General features: G+C 36.7%; 1 protein-coding gene across 1 annotated transcript in view; it reads left to right on the top strand.

Moving 5' to 3' along the window:
* Window positions 1-1,268: 1,268 nt before the first annotated feature.
* LOC148275112 (uncharacterized) overlaps window positions 1,269-20,656 on the top strand; it is a 44,269-nt gene continuing 24,881 nt past the window's right edge. The window contains exons 1-12 of the mRNA XM_088236125.1: window positions 1,269-1,629; window positions 4,097-4,167; window positions 5,849-5,928; window positions 7,559-7,620; window positions 10,124-10,265; window positions 11,532-11,656; window positions 13,349-13,459; window positions 13,811-13,923; window positions 14,674-14,754; window positions 18,264-18,380; window positions 18,850-19,021; window positions 19,136-19,325. Coding sequence (XP_088092251.1) covers window positions 4,143-4,167; window positions 5,849-5,928; window positions 7,559-7,620; window positions 10,124-10,265; window positions 11,532-11,656; window positions 13,349-13,459; window positions 13,811-13,923; window positions 14,674-14,754; window positions 18,264-18,380; window positions 18,850-19,021; window positions 19,136-19,325 — 1,218 coding nt within the window. The 5' untranslated portion in view covers window positions 1,269-1,629; window positions 4,097-4,142. The remainder of the gene's footprint in view (window positions 1,630-4,096; window positions 4,168-5,848; window positions 5,929-7,558; window positions 7,621-10,123; window positions 10,266-11,531; window positions 11,657-13,348; window positions 13,460-13,810; window positions 13,924-14,673; window positions 14,755-18,263; window positions 18,381-18,849; window positions 19,022-19,135; window positions 19,326-20,656) is intronic.

The following is a 20,656-nucleotide window of genomic DNA, read 5'->3' as shown; positions in this document are numbered from 1 at the left end:
AAGGTTGATTGATTTTAAGATGTTTTGCATAATACTCTTGTCTCTCGGAAAAACATAAAAAACTAAAAGATATGTTTGTAAAATTATGATAGACATAAGGACTTTTCTTTTTTAAACTAGAGATGTTCAACATAATGATAAATCAAGCGAGACCAGATACTTTGAATAATACCCTGAAGCGAAGATGTTCTTGGAAGAATTGGAAAATCAAATCAGAAATAAAATTTTCAAGTCCAGAGTCATGCAAAAGCGAAAAAATAATTGAAAAGGGGAACGTTTAATAAAATTGCATAAATGTGGAGACGTTAAGGGATGTTCGTCAAGAAAAACCCATCTGGAGTTTTATCCTTCATATCTATCTCTATGAGGAAATTATTCAATGGCAGCAGTACATTTTTGTCGGTAAATTGGATACCTATAAAACATAATTGAAATCCATACAAAAAATGACATGTGGCTTAGGTCAAAAATTAAAAAGGGGTTTTGCAATGGTTTGGACATATGAAGTGAAAGAGTGGCTTAAAAAAATATTACGCGAATGCCGATGGTCACAGAAAACGAAGTAGATCGAAAACGAAGGAAATATATGACGTGATCAAATCCAACTATTACTTGAATATAAAAAGGAAGCAAGGTCTAAAATATAAAAATATAATGTTTCATTAGTGTCTTTTCAGCTAGCCTACCTTTATGGGGATACAACGTGAAGGATTATTAATTTGTGTAGTATTTTAAAGCAAAATGAAGTAAAATTCTTAAAAATAATAAAGTTGGCATTTGTTAACTCATGTACCTCGCATTTCCTTTAAATAATTAACTTATAAAATAACATTCTCTTGGTCTAATTAACGCAAAATTGAAAATGTGTGTATTGATTATAAAAAGGTGTTTTTTCACTGGAATATTTCATAGTACTTTATAGTAGTTTTCATAGTAGGACTGGTACTTTAAGCATTGGACTGATCATTTTACCTCCACGTAACAAGAACAATAAATTCATGATATGGTTGGCGTATTGATGTAGTGCCCTATGCACTAACAAGGCTGCATTTCTAAACGCTCTCGCGGCCGTAAAGATCGCTTTTATATTGCGCATTTACCATACGAACATATACACACTATTAAAACATTAAGAATAGCAGGCCAGGTGCGTAAGGGGAACAATGATGACATCAATCCTTAGAGGTATTTTTTTGGGGGAAATTGCGATTCACTATGAGAATAATAATTAAAATACCCCATTTTTTTTCAAGTACCTACGTGAATTAAAATTATTTTTTCGTTGGTGTTATTGGGAGCCACCATCTTGTTTACCCGCTGTCAGTTGGCGGCCGTGTATCGTCTCTACGTCCTACGTCCCGTAATGTCACGAAAACACAAATCTTCAATAAAATCATGATGTTTTGTCCCCGAGGACGCTGAGTGCGCGTTCTTCGTGCTCGAGACCCGCGCCGCCGAGCTGCGCGCGTCGCGCGCGACCGTGCCCCCGCGCCGACCCATGTTCGGCCGAATACATGTCAATACCGAATTCTAACATGGCGGATAAGTGACTTTATTTATTGTTATTATGTGTTGATGTTTTCGGTCGCCAAACAGACCGCGCGGCGCTTAACAGCAGTCTTAAACAAGGTAAATAATTTTAAAATACGCAGCCACAAAAAATGGCTTTTAAATCTGAGAATTATGCGTTCGTTTGTACATAACTGCATATTTCACACTTATAATTTTTCGTATTTTTTATCCGCATTATCGGGGGTGCGTATTTTTTCGGATAATTATCAATGGAAACATTCGCGGTGACGTATTTTTACATAATGTTTTCTAGTCGTAATTCGCAATGACAGCTATGTAACGGTATTTGGGTCACACACAGGGAACACTGGGTGTATGGCTGTGTGAGTGTATGAAGAGTTTGAACGAATTTGTGTTAATAGGTCACAGAATCAGTGCCTGACGTCATATAAATTCAAAATAAATCCAAAACAAAAGCGCAGCGATTGTAAAAATTGAGATTTTTCTCTAAAAAATTAATTATTTCTAAAAAAATAAACTATCACGAAAAATGTTAAAATAATTAGCATTTAAATTTGTTGCTACAGAGAGGAAAATCATTTTTGAGATGGGAATATTGAAGTCTAGGCATTTACAGGGCCTCGTGGTGTAGTGGTCACCGCATTTGCCTACCATGCGAGAGGTCTCGGGTTCCATTCCCGATACGGTTGACGTGAATATTTATTTAAAAGGGTGTTTTTACACTAGAGTATTTCATAATTACACTGGCTACGTTTTCCACAGACAGTGGAATACAAACTGTATTGGCTTATGTATAAATCACTGCACAACTCTGCTCCGGAACATCTAAGGGAACTATGCATTCCAGATGAACTAGCCGACAGGCGTCTCACGCTTGGATCAGCTACGTCTACGGCGAGAGGAAAAGTTATTATACCTCTACGCAAACAGCGCACTAAATTCAGTGAATGAGAAATGTTTTCCCTCTCTGTTGCAACAAATTTAAATATGAAAAACTCCTTGGGGAGAAAATCCTGCCAGTCTGCAAGCATTTAAACATATCAAAAAAATTGTTGAATTAACTACCTGGTAAAAGAAGAGGTCTGACCTGTCGGCCTCGTGGTGTAATAGTCAGCGCGTTTGCCTACCATGCAAGAGGTCTCGGGTTCGATTCCCGACATGGATGATATGAAATATTTATTTAAAAGGGCGTTTTTACACTAGAATATTTCATAGTCCCTGGACTGGTACCTGAAGCGTAAGACTGATCATCTTACCTTCATGTAACAAAAATGATCAAGCTGCAATTGGTGTACCAATGCAGTGCCCTATGCACCATTAGGTTCGGAAAGGGAATGGATGGGTAGGTAAAAGAAGAGGTATACAAAATTGGAAAATGGTTTTTTTAGTAAGTGAATTGGTTCAGTTAGATGAATCTCACCTGCATGATAAAGGTTTCAGCTCTTTTACAACACAGATGGAAGAGTTGAGGACATGTGGATGTTCAAACATAGGCAGAATGGTGAATGTTACACAGTGTGTAAAGTGGCCACCTAAACCAGCCAATGACAGGTCATAAGCCCTGTAAATGCCTATACTCCCATATTCCCTTCTCAAAAATATTTTCCCTCTCTGTTGCAACAAATTTAAATTATAAGAACGCTAATATTTTTATGTATTTTTTAAATTTAATATATCAATTGAGGTGTTTTTATTGATATTTATACTAAAATCATTAACTATGGAGTTTCTTGTAAAGCTACCATCATTTGACTGTGCCGTTTAGATTAAGATGATATATATATATTTTTTGTTTTTTTTACAATATGCATAAGAGGTAAAACAGAGTATTAAAAAAATAAAGAAAAATTATATAGCGATGAAAACATATTAATAGTAAAAATAATAAAGAAAAAAATCCCACTTATATAATATTATATATTTTTTTTTTAGCAATTAAAAAAGAAATTAAAAATATATAAAAAACATAAAAATATTGCTTATTTTCAAAGGGCAACAAAATATATCATAGACAAAAAGAGTTAATATCTTTAGTTTGAATCCAGAATAGTGCGTGTTTTTTAAAAGATGGAAAATTTTGAATGTTTGGAATCAATGAAATATCATTAAAAAAATAATTTAAAATATTTGGGCCTATAAAATATGCATGTCTCTGTGCGAGCCTCGTTTTACAATGTGCTATTTCTAACACACGATTCCTTCTTTGACTTGATCTATTTGAATTACTTGTAAATAAATTTTTGTTCTTAAATACATATTTTAAACATTGAAAATAATATGTTTGTTTTATGTCTAAAAGTTTAGCTTCTCGGAACAATTGGAAAGAGGGAAAAGTGCGATTTTTGTGAAGCATTATTTTTAATATAAATTTTTGAACAGTTTCTAATGGTTTAATATGGTCGTTGTAAGCTCCCCCCATCCAATTATTCCATAGGAAAGCGATGACTGTACAAGTGCGTAATATACCATTTTAATAGTATTTAGCTGGGCGTAAATACTCTGTCGTTTGTTTGGAAATTCTCGCAATAATGAACGGGCTTTAAATGAGTAAATGATTTTCCAGGGAAGGAATTGAATGCAGTTCACAAGTGGGAGACTGCGGACTTCGCATGAGACCCGCCCACACCGCAGAGGGTGAGCATTCAGAATCCACACATTTTGTAATTTTTTGGTCTCGTGAATACGATTATCGTAGGCGAATGGAATGTCCCAAAATCAGGCGGCGGAGAGATCATCACATGTTGATTTATTTTAAACTTCAAGTACAAAGGCCAAGACGAGGTTGTTGCTAAAAGCAATATCTTCCAGCCAACCAAAAAACAGACTGGTCAAAAGAAGAGTTGGTCAAAAATTTGCACTAAAAGACGAATATATGTATTTTAAGATACATCATCATCAGTGGCGCTACAGCCCGTTGTGGGCCCTGGCCTCCTCCAGAATCTGTCTCCATTCCTCCCCGCACCCCGCGGCTCTTCTCCAGTTCGTCGGCCAGTAGCTTTAATGTCACTTTCCACATTATCCAGCCACTTGGTCTGCCCCGCTTAGTCTGCCGTCCAGAGCGGTATAGAGAATCTTTTTCGGGGTACGGTTATCATTCATTCTGTGCACATGGCCCGACTATTGTAATCTTCCTATTTTGATGAATTGCGCAATGTTGGGTTCGCCATACAGTGCCTCTAATTCATGATTAAACCGTCTCCTCCACACTCCGTTTTGGTTGACTGCACCAAATATCTTCCTTAATATTTTTCTTTCAAATACTAACACCATATTTTCATCTCTTTAGGTCGTAACCCAGCATTCGGCACCATATGAAATGACCAGTCTGAGGAGAGTTTTGTAAATAATGGTCTTAGTTTTTCTAGTGAGCAATTTGGATCCCAGACGCATAAACAAGCCATAATAACATCTGTTTGCTGCCGATAGCCGTGCTCTAATCTCGGTACTATAATTGTATCATTAGTCATTTCAGTACTTAAATATTTAAAGGATACACACATTAAAAAATAACAGCTTTTTTTTAATTGGGAGTTAGGCTTGCACGTATAAGTTTGTTCTATGCTGATCAACCTACAAGTCAGAATATAGAATTTTACCTGTCCCAGTAATGATAGCACATCGATTATACCATTTAGTATGCCGAACATATATATGGAGTCAATATTAGTTCAATGTTTTTGTAGACTAGAAATATTGAACATTGACTCTATATCAGCATTAGAATAATTACCTCTCTCTAGTCCAAGCGTCCACGCTGCTTTTCGAAGCGAGCGATGTTGGACTGATTCAATGTGATTTATGCGATTGACATAGAATGGAGACCAGCCCACTATTCTAGGAGGCATATTCTAGAAGAGGGCGCACAGTTGAGCAATAAAGAGTTTTGTTTGTACGGACATTAGTCAAATCAGAGGATATTCTGTTAATAAAGCCGAGTAATTTCAGTGATTCATTTACTGTATTATCTATATTTATTTATTTATACTTTTACATTGTAACAATACATGTATACAAGTAATTTCAGTGATTTATTTGTATTGTATATCAGTTTATAGTCCAAAACAACTCCTAAATTTTTGATGGACTTAACTACATCAATTTACGAGTTTTCTTTTAGGTACTCGAAAGAAATCGGTTGTTTTTTTCTATGAAATGACATTATTTTTATTTTTTTTATATTTAATTCTAATTTATTGACTTTACCCCATCGGTTAAGAGTCAATGTCTGATTGAAGAAGAAAACAGTCTTGTAAAGTTTGAAGTCGTCCGCGAAGAGCCAAATGCTTTGATTGATGGTGTTATTACGGTGTTGCAGGGTCGGCTTGGTGTTGCCCCGTGTTGGGACTTCTGTGTTGCCGTAGCAGTCCTATGGGGGCGGGCTTGTCCCAGACTCAGGTAACTATCCAACTGCCTTTAATTCATTACCTCACTGTGAAATAAAACTACAAAGGCTCGAGTGTAAAGCCGAGTCGAGTATAATTCCGAGACGGTTTGGTCACGCAGAACGAATGGACGACGAAAGAACGGTAGAACGAGTATATATGGTGAAAATGAACGGCAAGGTGAGACGAGGACGACCGAGGAAGACGTGGCATGATCAGATAAACCAAAATCTTGAGTCTGGTCATGTCAAAAGCGGACAGAACCGAAGGGCATGTACGACAAGATGTAAGAAGCTAGAAATATATAACGGGATAGACGTGTGTGGCGGTTTATTCTCTCTGCCTACCCCTACGGAGAAATGGCGTAATGGTTGTAGTACTAGATGATTGATTTGTATTTTCCTGATAATTACCTAAGACAGCGTCAGCATAGATTGTTTCATATTCCGATATGCAGGAGCACCCTGCCATTGGAAGAGCTATCGCTATGCTGAACAACATCGCTCTGGATGTTGATCTGTTCCATGCATCCGAAGGAGTTTTCCGGAGCAGGATTCTCCTACTACTTTGACATGAGTCTTTTTCGTGTATTTTTTTTTCTTTTTTATAATATAACAACAACAAACCATCACGCCGTTTCCCTGTAGGGGTAGGCAGAGAGGATAGAACGCCATAACACTCTATCTTGGCATACAGACCTCGCCTCCTCTACATTCATACATCTTCTCATGCACGCACGCCGATTATTCCTACTTTTGACATGTCCATCTTCAAGTATTTGATGGACTTGCTCGTGCCATGTCTTTCTCGGTCTTCCTCGTCATCAACATTTGCATCGTAGATCCTTTTAGCCGTTCTTTCGCTGTCCATTCGCTCCGCACGTCCAAACCAACGCAGCACCCCTTTCTTGATTCTGTCGATAATGCGTGTCTCAGCCTTACACACTTCACGGATCTCGACATTTGTGCACCTATCATACATCGTTTTACCATACATTCGCCTAAGGGATCGCATTTCGACAGCATTCAACCTATATAATATGTACATATTGAATATATTTTTGTAATGTATGTTATATTTAAAATTAATGAATAGAATTGAATGAAAAAGTAAAGTTGACTTAAAAGCTTAATTCCATAAATTTTTGGTTGTGTTAATTTAATCTATGTATGAGTCAATACTCAATTCTAGCAATTGCAAAGCATTGCTGGGTTCAGCTCGTAATATAATAAAATATAAAATATGATGTGAGATGGTTCGGTCACGTAGAACGAATGGACGACGAGAGAATGGTAAAACAAGTATATATGGAAAAATGAACGGTAACGTTAGACGAGGACGACCGAGGAAGACGTGGCATGATCAGATAAACCAAAATCTTAAGTCTGGTCATGTCAAAAGCAGACAGAACCGAAGGGCGTGTGTGACAAGATGCATGAATGTGGAAGAGGCTAGGATTGCATGCCAGGATAGACGTGTGTGGCGGTCCATTCTCCCTGCCTGCCCCTACGGTGAAATGGCGTGATGGTAGTAGTAGTAGAAGTAGCAGTCCTCCATCCCGCTTGGGATGAGAGGACGGCCAGTGAGCTATTCATTCCTCGTGTGTCGGAGTGCCGGTGTGAAGTCTGTCCTCTCTCTTGCAGGATGGCGGTGTGGCGGGGAGTCAGCTCAGCCCTCAGCCCCCCACGATGGCAGAGGTCGTCAGGTAACCGCGGACCATTATTTTATTTATTTATTTCTCGCGCGATCTCGACGGGCGCACTGGACGAAGACATCCGAAATCCAGTCATTCTTTTTTCATGAAAGTTAATAAATTAATAAAGAGTTTTTTTTTTTTAAAATAAGAGAAATTGATTATCAACTGACCGCTTTTAAATGAATGAGTAATCCATTTTGTAAACAAAATATAAATATATATTTTTTAATCTTACAGAATATTTTATCTTCTTTTTCTTATGTTACACAAAAATATTATAACTGTCTATTATAGGAGCCAAAATCCATTTAATATTTTCTTGTATACCCACGAACAGGCCACGCCTTTCTGGGATTTTTCTGTTTACTATTTATTTATTTTTTTAACAGAGTCTTTATTCAATAAAATATACACATTATTACAATATTAATACATTATGAAGAAAACAAATAATTAAAATATAACAATGTTTGATTATGTCCAAATGCTTGCAGACTGGCTGGATTTCCTCCCTAGGGAGTTGTTCATAATTAAATTTATTTCAACAGAGAGGGAAAATTTTTGAGAAGGGAATATGGAAGTCTAGGCATTTACAGGGCTTATGACCTGTCATTGGCTGGTTTAAGTGGCCACTTTACACACTGTGTAACATTCACCATTCTGCCCATGTTTGAACATCCACATTTCCTCAACTCTTCCATCTGTTGACTTTTGTGAAGTGAAAGAGCTGAAACCTTTATCACGTGGGTGAGATTCATCCGGCTGAACCATCATAAGCCCTGTAAATGCCTAGACTTCCATATTCCCTTCTCAAAATTTTTCCCTCTCTGTTGAAATAAATTTAAATTAAAATATAGTTTGTCATCGGACATCTAAATTTGTCACAAATGAGAGGGAAAACATTTTTGAAAAGAGAATGTGGCAATTTAGGCATTCACAGGGCTGGCTCGTGACCGGTCATTGGCTGGTTTATGTGGCCAATTTTCACACTGTGTATCATTCACAATTCTGCCCACGTTTAAACATCCACATTTCTTCAACTTTGTCGACCTTTGTGAAGTAAAGGAGCCGAAACCTTTATTATGCGGGCGGGATTCATCCGGCTGAACCAAATCACCCACTAGGCAACGCCTGAAAACATTTTTGCAATTTTTATACTTCTTCTTACGGATGGAAGAGTCGAGGAAATGTGGATGTTTAAACATGGGCAGAATGGTAAATTTTACACAGTGTGTAAAGTGGCCATTTAAACCAGCCAATGACAGATCATGAGCCCTGTAAATACCTAGACTCCCATATTCCCTTCTCAATGATGTTTTCCCTCTCTGTTGCAATAAATTTAAATATGAATGATTCCCTGGGGAGGAAATGCAGCCAGTCTGCAAGCATTTGGACATACTCAAACATTGTTGAAGTAATTAATTTTGTAGACAAAATACGTATAATATTCCAATCCTTATTCTACTATACCTAGGCATAACTTTATACCTGGTTTATAAGTAAAGGCTCCGTATAGTTTTCATATGGAAATATTTTTTTTATTGCTTTCTGTTTCATATCAAATGGTTGAAATTAAAATTTATTTCAACAGAGAGGGAAAAATTTTTTGAGAAGGGAATATGGAATTTTAGGCATTTACAGGGCTTACGACCTGTCATTGGCTGGTTTAAGTGGCCACCTTACACACTGTGTAACATTCACCATTCTGCCCATGTTTTAACACCCACATTTCCTCAACTCCTCCATCTGTCGACTTTTGTAAAGTAAATGAGCTGAAACCTTTATCATCATCATTCCATGTCCGCTCCTTGGTTGGAGCATATGGTGACCTTACACGCTGTGTAAACCAGCCAGTGACTGGTCATAAGCCCTGTATATGCCTAGACTTCCATATTCCCTTCTCAAAAATGTTTTCCCTCTCTGTTGAATTAAATTTAAACATGAATAACTCCCTGGGGAGGAAACCCAGCCAGTCTGCAATCATTTGGGTTGAAATTCTTTTGTAGAACCATACCTTTTATTTTATTCTGTGCTTTTTGTCTAATAGCTGCATTTTTTCTTATGTCAGCAGTAATATACAGGGTGTTCTTTAAACCCTGTCACATCCGAAATCACGATGATCAGTATGGACAAAAATACATATTAGCATATTAAAAAAAATCAAAGAAAATTTAAAAAATAAAATATTTAAAAAAAACAAATGGTTGCTTACTTCTGCAGAGGAGAAGTGAGTCAGGGTATCAGGCTCCCCCCTCGTTTCTCCCCAGAAGTAAGCAACCATTTGCTTTTTTGGATATTTTATTTTTGAAATTTTATTCGTTCCAAAAAAATATTTTAATGTGTCAATATGTCTCCTTGCTCATACTGATTATTGTGGTTTTGGATGTGACAGGGCTTAATGAACACCCTATATAAGAATAATAATATAATACTTTGCGAGATCATAACAATGTTACGATCATTTCAATATTCCGAGTCGATGGAGCCGGCCTGACTCTATCTGGATTTCCAGGGAGCGCAAGCGCAAGATGAACGGCGGGCTGGCCACGCTGCGGAGGAGGCTCATGGCCGGCCGGCGCGGCGCGCGCGGCGCCCGCTCCTGCGACCCCGCCGCGCCGCTGCGCGACCTGCTGCGCGAGTGGTCGCCGCTAGAGGTGCGTGAAACGACTCTATTTTTCCTAAATCCGACTCCTCGTTGTATCGACATTGTTGTAGTATATTTATTAATACATTTCGGAGAAACTCGGCTGTTCAATTTGATACTTTGATTTTTACGTGTGTAAAAAAATATTATCCAATTTATAATTTGTAATAATGTATAAAGTATCAATGATGTGTATAAACTTAAACTTAATATATATGTATGTATAAAATATAATATAAATATGTATGTGCAAATATATATGTATATATGTGTCTGAATGTATAGTTATGAATGCATTACAAGTGCCACGACTCAACACGGATTTTCTAGCGAGTCGGAGCAAGTTCACAGACATGGGTCGTTCCTGATTGTGTCGCTATAAACTGTGTCTCTGTCCTTAACAAATGTAATGATTGCGATTCAATCTACATTGGAAAAACTAAAAGAAACTTTAATATTAGAGTAAAAGAACACTTAAGATGCTTAAATAATAATCATTTTTCTGAATTCACAAATCATCTGATAGGAAATTTGACTTTTAACTTATAATTTGACTTTTAATTTTAACTTTTAATTTTAATTTGAACTTTTAATTTTAACTTTTAATTTTAACTTCAAACTTTAATTTTAAATTCAACTTTTAATTTAAACTTTTAACTTTGATTTTAATTTAAACTTTTAATTTTAATTTCAACTTTTAATTTTAACTTCTAACTTTAATTTTAATTTTAACTTTTAACTTTAATTTTAATTTACTTTTAATTTTAACTTTTAATTTTAACTTTTAACTTTGATTTTAATTTTAACTAAAAGACATGGCACGATCAAGTCCATCAAATACTTGAAGATGGACATGTCAAAAGTAGGAATAATCGACGTGCATGCATGAGAAGATGTATGAATGTAGAGGAAGCGAGGTCTGTATGCCAATATAGAGTGTTATGGCGTTCTATCCTCTCTGCCTACCCCTACGGCGAAACGGCGTGATGGTTTGTTTATTTGTTTTAATTTAATTTTAATTTAATTTTAACTTTTAATTTAAACTTTTAACTTTAATTTAAATTTAAATTTTTACTTTTGATTGTCAGCCGGTTTCGCAGTTAAGTGGGTTTCATTATTTTTCCTTTTATATTTTCTGCTCATGTTCCTTCTTAAATAAAAATAAATACAACAAAGAAGTTAGGCACTCCGAGAGAGTGTACAGGAATGAAGGGTGATCGTCCCGGAATAGTGCCGATATGTGCTCTCTTGTGCTGAACGGTGACCTTGTTCGCAGGTTGGTGCGTTGCTCGAAGAGTACGAGGCGCTGGCCGCCCTCCGCGACCTCTGCGTGCAGGCCGAGCTGGCGCGACCTCCTGCGGCCGCCCTGAGAGGCGACCTGGCCTCGCTCTATCACCACAGGTCAGAGCGCTTGCAGCGTGAGCTAGTGGATTACGCAGCCAGCCATTTATCAGAGATGATCCTGGATTAGAAAAATCAATATGTAATAACACTGGCTTGCCCGGTGTCAATCAAAACAAATTATCGGCTCAACCATTTACAGTAAAACCTCGTGGTCCTCCTTTTTACACCAAAATATTTAGGTCCCATTTTTTCCCAGGTTTACCAATGCAGCGACAGCATCGGTACGAATCAAACTTATATGGATCACCCAATGAAGACTTGACATACTGTAAAAATACCAGTTTAGTGAGAAAAGAATTATGAATCTACGGTCCAACCTCGTTTTTATGTTCCTCGATTTTACATTTTCCCGCTTATTACACCGAAATATTTATTAATATTTAGGTCCCATTTTTTCCACACATTCTCATTCAATTAAAGTTTTTTGCGTTTTTCACAACCCCGGTTTTACGTCGAAATTTTTTCATAACACATTTGATCTGTCAAAAGACGAGCCGCGCGAATGCAGAATAAAATCGAGGTAAATAAAAAAAATGTGTAAATTATTGTCTCAAACCAAATTCAAAGTAGGTGCTGTGTAATTGACCATTTTGTTGAAGTGTCTAATTTTGACATTCTACTAAATAGCGACATGCAGTTGCCGCATGTTTAGGAAGAATAAAGTCTTTACATCGATAAATTACGATGCTGAAAGTTTAAAAAATGGGCAATAGAAATATTATTTGATGTTATAAACATAATGTGAATAGGAGATAGTTTAAACAGTTGTCATAAAAGTGTGAAACAGTTTTGCCGCGATGTAAATGACAGTTGAAATTCTGTGGTGCCATACTAAAAACGTGATACCATATAAATAAAATTTCCCAATATTTAGGGAAAAAATCGTTGTATGCATTTTACGCAAATTCAAATTTTTATTTTCGTGTTTTTAAGGCTAAGTACTTATAGTCCTTTAAATTTAGCTTGATTTATATGACTGCTGTCAAACTAATGTCAATAGTGATTAGAAATCACTGATCATGTACCGATCAAATCAATTTTCAGTTCAAATCAATGCCTAGACTTCTATATTACCTTTTCTTAAATGTTCTTCATCTCTGTTGTAATATGTTAATATAAACAGCTCCCCAGGGAGTTGAATTCAGTCCTTGTCTACAAAAATTTGGACAAACTCAAAATATTGTTGATAAATTACCTGGTCCATGAAGAAGTATAGAAATTGAAAAAATAACATTTTCAGGCGTTGCCTAGTCTAGTATGTAGGTGAAATAATTCAATTAGATGAATCTCACCCGCATAAATAAAGGTTTCAGCTCTTTAACTTCACAAACATCAACAGATGAAAGAATTGAAAGAATATAGATGTTCAAATATAGGCAGAATGGTGAATGTTACACAGTGTGTAAAGTGGCCACTTAAACCATTGACAGGTCATAAGCCCTGTAGATGCCTAGACTTCTATATTACCTTTTCTTAAATGTTCTTCATCTCTGTTGTAATATGTTAAGAATAGGATTTTTTAATTTCTAGATTCTCATAGCTTGACATTTGCTTAAACTGAGTTGCAATTTATTTTTTTGGCACCACATGTGTAATTTGCATATAATATCAGGGTATGAACTGTCTTTCTCTTCGTACTTGTCTTACTTTCGAATTTACAGTTTATCAAATTATCTTTTCCGGTTTCAGGATATGTCCCGACGCAGAGCTGGTCTTCAAGGGAACCAGCTTCCCCGTCCACCGGGCCATACTGTCCGCGCGGTGTCCCTACTTCAGGGAACTGCTCAACGCCTACCCCGGGTAAATCTATTATTGTATTACTCTGGGCTGCTGTGTCTGTGCCGAATGATACGAATGAATCTCGCGCCCACAAACATGTATGGCGAAGGTCTGCCGGCTTTTGTTTGGCGAAAGCCGGTCGCACGTCAGCGTGGACAGCCCGGCCTCGATAAACTCTGTTTGGTGAGGCCGGGTTGCAGTGGCAAACGGTGATTTTATTTATAGGTAAGCTATAAAAAAAAAACATTATTTTTTTACCTAAATAGTTGGTACATAATATAATGTAAGTAATATACACTATAAATTGTGATTTTTTTCTGTGGTTCTGTGTGATACAACAACTCTCATCTATGAAATCCCGTTTTGTTGCAGCGTCGGTGCCCGCGTTTGCCTGGATGCTCCGCTCCCCCCGCAAGTGGACGCGGCGACCCTGGACGGCCTTCTCCGCTACCTGTACGCGGGGGAGCCCGCCCCCCAGCCTTGCGGTGACTATTCTCTCCTTCTTCACAGTCTAGCGCACCGTCCGGGTCCAGGCTGGGTCCAATACAATACAGTGGACAGGGCAACACTGTCCTGTCCCGGCTCCGTGAACTTGAACAGCCTCGACCGCGCAAGACGGAACAATTGGACTGTAGTATCGATGCACCATAAGCAGTCCTCACTAAAAACAACTGTCATATAGATCGCTGTAAAATTGTTTCCACTTTTTTGACAACTTTTTAAACCATCTTATTTATAAATTTTAATATTTCCATTGTTGCATTTTAAAACATCGCAATTTAATGATATTAAAACTTTATTGTTAAATGTTATTAAATATTTGTATATAAACCACTTACCGACTTTTCTATGTCTACCGGTTTTGAGACGTACCCGTCTCTTCGTCAGGACACCAATTAAACCAACATGCAAAACCCACTATACACCTTCACCATAGTTGTTGCACAAAAATATAAAACCAACACGACATGCAATTTTAAAAAAAAATATTGGCTCAGTCGAAACCCGCGGTCGGGGTGTGTCGGATTACTTTCGGCCGTACTCGGGTGCATCCTATGACCTTCAGTTTGTTTCAGCTTTCTATCAACAAGTATTGTTAATTGTGACGTTAAATTTATACCTTTCATTTCATTCTGTATTTTATCTAACGCATATTTTAATGAACTCTTAAGGTTCAACTATAAAAATGCCTAATTTTGGGATGAATGAATGAATAATTGTATTACTAATTTCAGACGGGGACGGTTGCGACGCGTCCAATCGCCGGAGACCGGCTAACAGTGTCCCGGACTGCTGTCCCAATGTGTCCCAGCATGGTAACTTTTACTGAACTTAACATCAGCAATAGTCATAATCCAATCTTAACATCAGTTAAAATCGTATTCCTATAATGTTAACATTAGCAGTAATCATATTCCTGTAATGTTAACATCAGCAATAGTCATAATCCAATCTTAACATCAGTTTAAATCGTATTGCTATAATGTTAACATTAGCAGTAATCATATTCCTGTAATGTTAACATCAGCAGTAATCATATTCCTGTAATGTTAACATCAGCAGTAATCATATTCCTGTAATGTTGACATCAGCAATAGTCATAATCCAATCTTAACATCAGTTAAAATCGTATTCCTATAATGTTAACATCAGCAGTAATCATATTCCTGTAATGTTAACATCAGCAATAGTCATAATCCAATCTTAACATCAGTTAAAATCGTATTCCTATAATGTTAACATTAGCAGTAATCATATTCCTGTAATGTTAACATCAGCAATAGTCATAATCCAATCTTAACATCAGTTAAAATCGTATTCCTATAATGTTAACATCAGCAGTAATCATATTCCTGTAATGTTAACATCAGCAGTAATCATATTCCTGTAATGTTGACATCAGCAATAGTCATAATCCAATCTTAACATCAGTTAAAATCGTATTCCTATAATGTTAACATCAGCAGTAATCATATTCCTGTAATGTTAACATCAGCAATAGTCATAATCCAATCTTAACATCAGTTAAAATCGTATTGCTATAATGTTAACATTAGCAGTAATCATATTCCTGTAATGTTAACATCAGCAGTAATCATATTCCTGTAATGTTAACATCAGCAGTAATCATATTCCTGTAATGTTGACATCAGCAATAGTCATAATCCAATCTTAACATCAGTTAAAATCGTATTGCTATAATGTTAACATTAGCAGTAATCATATTCCTGTAATGTTAACATCAGCAGTAATCATATTCCTGTAATGTTAACATCAGCAGTAATCATATTCCTGTAATGTTAACATCAGCAATAGTCATAATCCAATCTTAACATCAGTTAAAATCGTATTGCTATAATGTTAACATTAGCAGTAATCATATTCCTGTAATGTTAACATCAGCAGTAATCATATTCCTGTAATGTTATCCTCAGCAGTAATCATATTCCTGTAATGTTAACATCAGCAATAGTCATAATCAAATCTTAACATCAGTTAAAATCGTATTCCTATAATGTTAACTTCAGCAGTAATCATATTCCTGTAATGTTAACATCAGCAGTAATCATATTCCTGTAATGTTAACATCAGCAGTAATCATATTCCTGTAATGTTGACATCAGCAATAGTCATAATCCAATCTTAACATCAGTTAAAATCGTATTCCTATAATGTTAACATCAGCAGTAATCATATTCCTGTAATGTTAACATCAGCAATAGTCATAATCCAATCTTAACATCAGTTAAAATCGTATTCCTATAATGTTAACATTAGCAGTAATCATATTCCTGTAATGTTAACATCAGCAATAGTCATAATCCAATCTTAACATCAGTTTAAATCGTATTGCTATAATGTTAACATTAGCAGTAATCATATTCCTGTAATGTTAACATCAGCAGTAATCATATTCCTGTAATGTTAACATCAGCAGTAATCATATTCCTGTAATGTTGACATCAGCAATAGTCATAATCCAATCTTAACATCAGTTAAAATCGTATTCCTATAATGTTAACATCAGCAGTAATCATATTCCTGTAATGTTAACATCAGCAATAGTCATAATCCAATCTTAACATCAGTTAAAATCGTATTGCTATAATGTTAACATTAGCAGTAATCATATTCCTGTAATGTTAACATCAGCAGTAATCATATTCCTGTAATGTTAACATCAGCAGTAATCATATTCCTGTAATGTTGACATCAGCAATAGTCATAATCCAATCTTAACATCAGTTAAAATCGTATTGCTATAATGTTAACATTAGCAGTAATCATATTCCTGTAATGTTAACATCAGCAGTAATCATATTCCTGTAATGTTAACATCAGCAATAGTCATAATCCAATCTTAACGTCAGTTAAAATCGTATTGCTATAATGTTAACATTAGCAGTAATCATATTCCTGTAATGTTAACATCAGCAGTAATCATATTCCTGTAATGTTAACATCAGCAGTAATCATATTCCTGTAATGTTGACATCAGCAATAGTCATAATCCAATCTTAACATCAGTTAAAATCGTATTGCTATAATGTTAACATTAGCAGTAATCATATTCCTGTAATGTTAACATCAGCAGTAATCATATTCCTGTAATGTTAACATCAGCAGTAATCATATTCCTGTAATGTTGACATCAGCAATAGTCATAATCCAATCTTAACATCAGTTAAAATCGTATTCCTATAATGTTAACATCAGCAGTAATCATATTCCTGTAATGTTAACATCAGCAGTAATCATATTCCTGTAATGTTATCATCAGCAGTAATCATATTCCTGTAATGTTAACATCAGCAATAGTCATAATCAAATCTTAACATCAGTTAAAATCGTATTCCTATAATGTTAACTTCAGCAGTAATCATATTCCTGTAATGTTAAAATCAGCAATAGTCATAATCCAATCTTAACATCAGTTAAAATCGTATTCCTATAATGTTAACATTAGCAGTAATCATATTCCTGTAATGTTAACATCAGCAATAGTCATAATCCAATCTTAACATCAGTTAAAATCGTATTCCTATAATGTTAACATCAGCAGTAATCATATTCCTGTAATGTTAACATCAGCAATAGTCATAATCCAATCTTAACATCAGTTAAAATCGTATTCCTATAATGGTAACATCAGCAGTAATCATATTCCTGTAATGTTAACATCAGCAATAGTCATAATCCAATCTTAACACCAGTTAAAATCGTATTCCTATAATGTTAACATCAGCAGTAATCATATTCCTGTAATGTTAACATCAGCAATAGTCATAATCCAATCTTAACACCAGTTAAAATCGTATTCCTATAATGTTAACATCAGCAGTAATCATATTCCTGTAATGTTAACATCAGCAATAGTCATAATTCAATCTTAACATCAGTTAAAATCGTATTCCTATAATGTTAACATCAGCAGTAATCATATTCCTGTAATGTTAACATCAGCAATAGTCATAATCAAATCTTAACATCGGTTAAAATCGTATTCCTATAATGTTAACATCAGCAGTAATCATATTCCTGTAATGTTAACATCAGCAATAGTCATAATCAAATCTTAACATCGGTTAAAATCGTATTCCTATAATGTTAACATCAGCAGTAATCATATTCCTGTAATGTTAACATCAGCAATAGTCATAATCAAATCTTAACATCGGTTAAAATCGTATTCCTATAATGTTAACATCAGCAGTAATCATATTCCTGTAATGTTAACATCAGCAATAGTTATATTACCGCAAAGCTGACAATTTATCTTTTCAATTGATTGCCTGATTAAGTTGGTTTTTGAACTGCTCGACAGGCGCTCTGGGACTGGACGTGATCTCTCCCGAGCCCGCTGTCCTGCGTCGCCTGGCCCAGGAACTCGGGGCTCAGCCCGCCGCCCTCCACAGGGACATGCGCCACCTACTGGACACGGGTAAGCCGAAATAGTCGCTAGGGTAAGCGAACGGCTGAATGCTGTCGAGGTGCGATCTCCGCGTGGTCAAACTGTGTACGGTAGGCGTACAAACGTCGAGATCCGCGCATTATGGAAGGCCGAGACGAGCCCTATCCATAAGATCAAGATGGGAGTGCTGTATTGGTTTGGACACTTGGAGCGAATGGACAGTGAAAGAACGGCTAAAAGGATTTTAGGTGCGAATGTCGATGGATGCAGAAAACGAGGAAGACAGAAAGACACAAGAACTAATCGTACACAAATATTTGAAATTCGGAATAATCGGGGTGCGTGCATGAAAAAATGTATGAATATAAAGGAAGTGAGATCTATCCTTTCTTCCTCTCCTTGCGGAGAAACGGTGCCATGGTTTGTTGGTTTGTTCATTTTATTTAACACGTTGAGCTTTCATAAAATAAGCCGTTTTTAATCAGTCTTCCGTGTGCAGGGGAGTTTGCGGACGCGTCGCTGGTGTTCACCTGGGAGGCGGGCGCCCCCGAGGGCCGCGCCCCCGACGGCCGCGCCCCCGCCGAGGCCCCGCCCCCCGACTACGGCTTCCGCCCCCGCCTCGAGCTGCCCTGCCACCGCGCCGTGCTGAGCGCGCGCTCCCCCTTCTTCAGGTAAACGCACCGAACCTTCGTGATCTGGTGTATATTGGTAAACTTATATTGGTAAACTTCCACGACCTTAGTAATGTCTTGCCGTCGGTAGTAACCTCCTCGCCCGGTCCGCAGGAGCGTGGTCCAGCGGCGCTGCCGGCAGCAGGCGGGCGGCACGGAGCCCGTGAAGATCGTGCTGGACGAGCGCGTCATCCCGCACAAGTACGCGCGCGTGCTCTTGCACGCCGTCTACACGGACCAAGTGGAACTGGCGCTCGTGCTGAGAGGGGGCACCTACAGCACCCCGCCTTCCAGCCTCGGAGAGGTAATTATCGCTTCTTCTGTGTCACCCCAATGTTGACTATCACTCTGGAGTATGAGTCTCTGTGCTGGGGATACGGAATATCTCCTCCATATTCCTATTCCTTGACCTCAACTATGAACGCTATCTTCATCTGAACATATCGAGATGGTATACTCAACTTCTGTACTATCTGTATCTTACCTCGGTATCAACAATATTTTGAGTTTGTCCAAATTTTTGTAGACAAGGACTGGATTCAACTCCCTGGGGAGCTGTTAACATTAACATATTACAACAGAGATGAAAAACATTTTAGAGAAGGTAATATACACCGCAAGACAAATAAATTTACGAGTTCTCAAAAAAAACTAAAATTGACATATAATGAATTATTCTTGATATTTAATTAGTTTTTTTTATATTGTTTGACATATGTGATGACTACTCGTTATTTCAAGGTTAAAATAAAAAATCTTACTCATGAATTGTACTTAGAAATTGCCATTATATATCAGGTATCAGATTACCCGAACCTTAGAGACCCATAACGGTTCATTTATGGTCGAGTGTTTGTGATGGAATAATAAAAGACATGTTATTTTTTAATTCATATTTAAGAAGTAGGTTCTTATCGCTTTATTTTAAATTAAAGTATTTTACATTTAAACATATTTATAACATTTAAAAATATTTAGTACTTAGTGAATTCACCTTTATTTTTTATAACATGTAAAATTCTATTATTTAGAGAAGCGTAAAGCGAATCTAAAATTTCTGATGTTATTTCTTCTTCCCAAACTTGAATTAAGTTTTTTTTTAATTCCTCAATGTTTTTGATTTTTTTTTCCCGACTTTTTTTTTCATAATCGCCCATAAATTTTCTATCGGGTTCAAATCAGGGCTATTCCCGGGCCACGTCAACGATTTTAAGCCAATTTTCTCCTTGAATTCATTGATCTATAAAAAAACAATAAATTATTTATCATGTGGTCACAAAATGCATTTAAAAATATATATATTTGTACTCACAGTGCGGGCTCTATGGCACGGCGCAGAATCGTCCTGAAAAATTGGGTCCGCGGTATACTGCGTAATGTCCTCGATTGTTGGAATAATATGTTATTTTAACACTTTTTTGTACTTAATGGCATTCATCGTACCCTGTACAAAATTTAGAGGTCCTAAACCGTATGCTGTCATGCACCCCCAAATCATCACGTAGGGTGAATGTTTAACGGTTCGAGTGACGCACGACGGATGATATCTTTCCCCACGTTTTCGTCGAACTGTCTTCTGCCGTCTGGACCAAAAAGGTTGAATTTTAATTCATCAGAGAAAACAACATTTTGCCA

This window comes from Micrasema longulum, unplaced genomic scaffold, assembly GCF_059751315.1.
Source record: "Micrasema longulum isolate JH-2025_06_02 unplaced genomic scaffold, ASM5975131v1 h1tg001509l, whole genome shotgun sequence".
In the NCBI taxonomy this organism is placed as follows: domain Eukaryota; kingdom Metazoa; phylum Arthropoda; class Insecta; order Trichoptera; family Brachycentridae; genus Micrasema; species Micrasema longulum.
The sequence above is the reverse complement of the archived record's forward strand: the minus strand, read 5'-3'. Positions and strand labels throughout refer to the sequence as shown.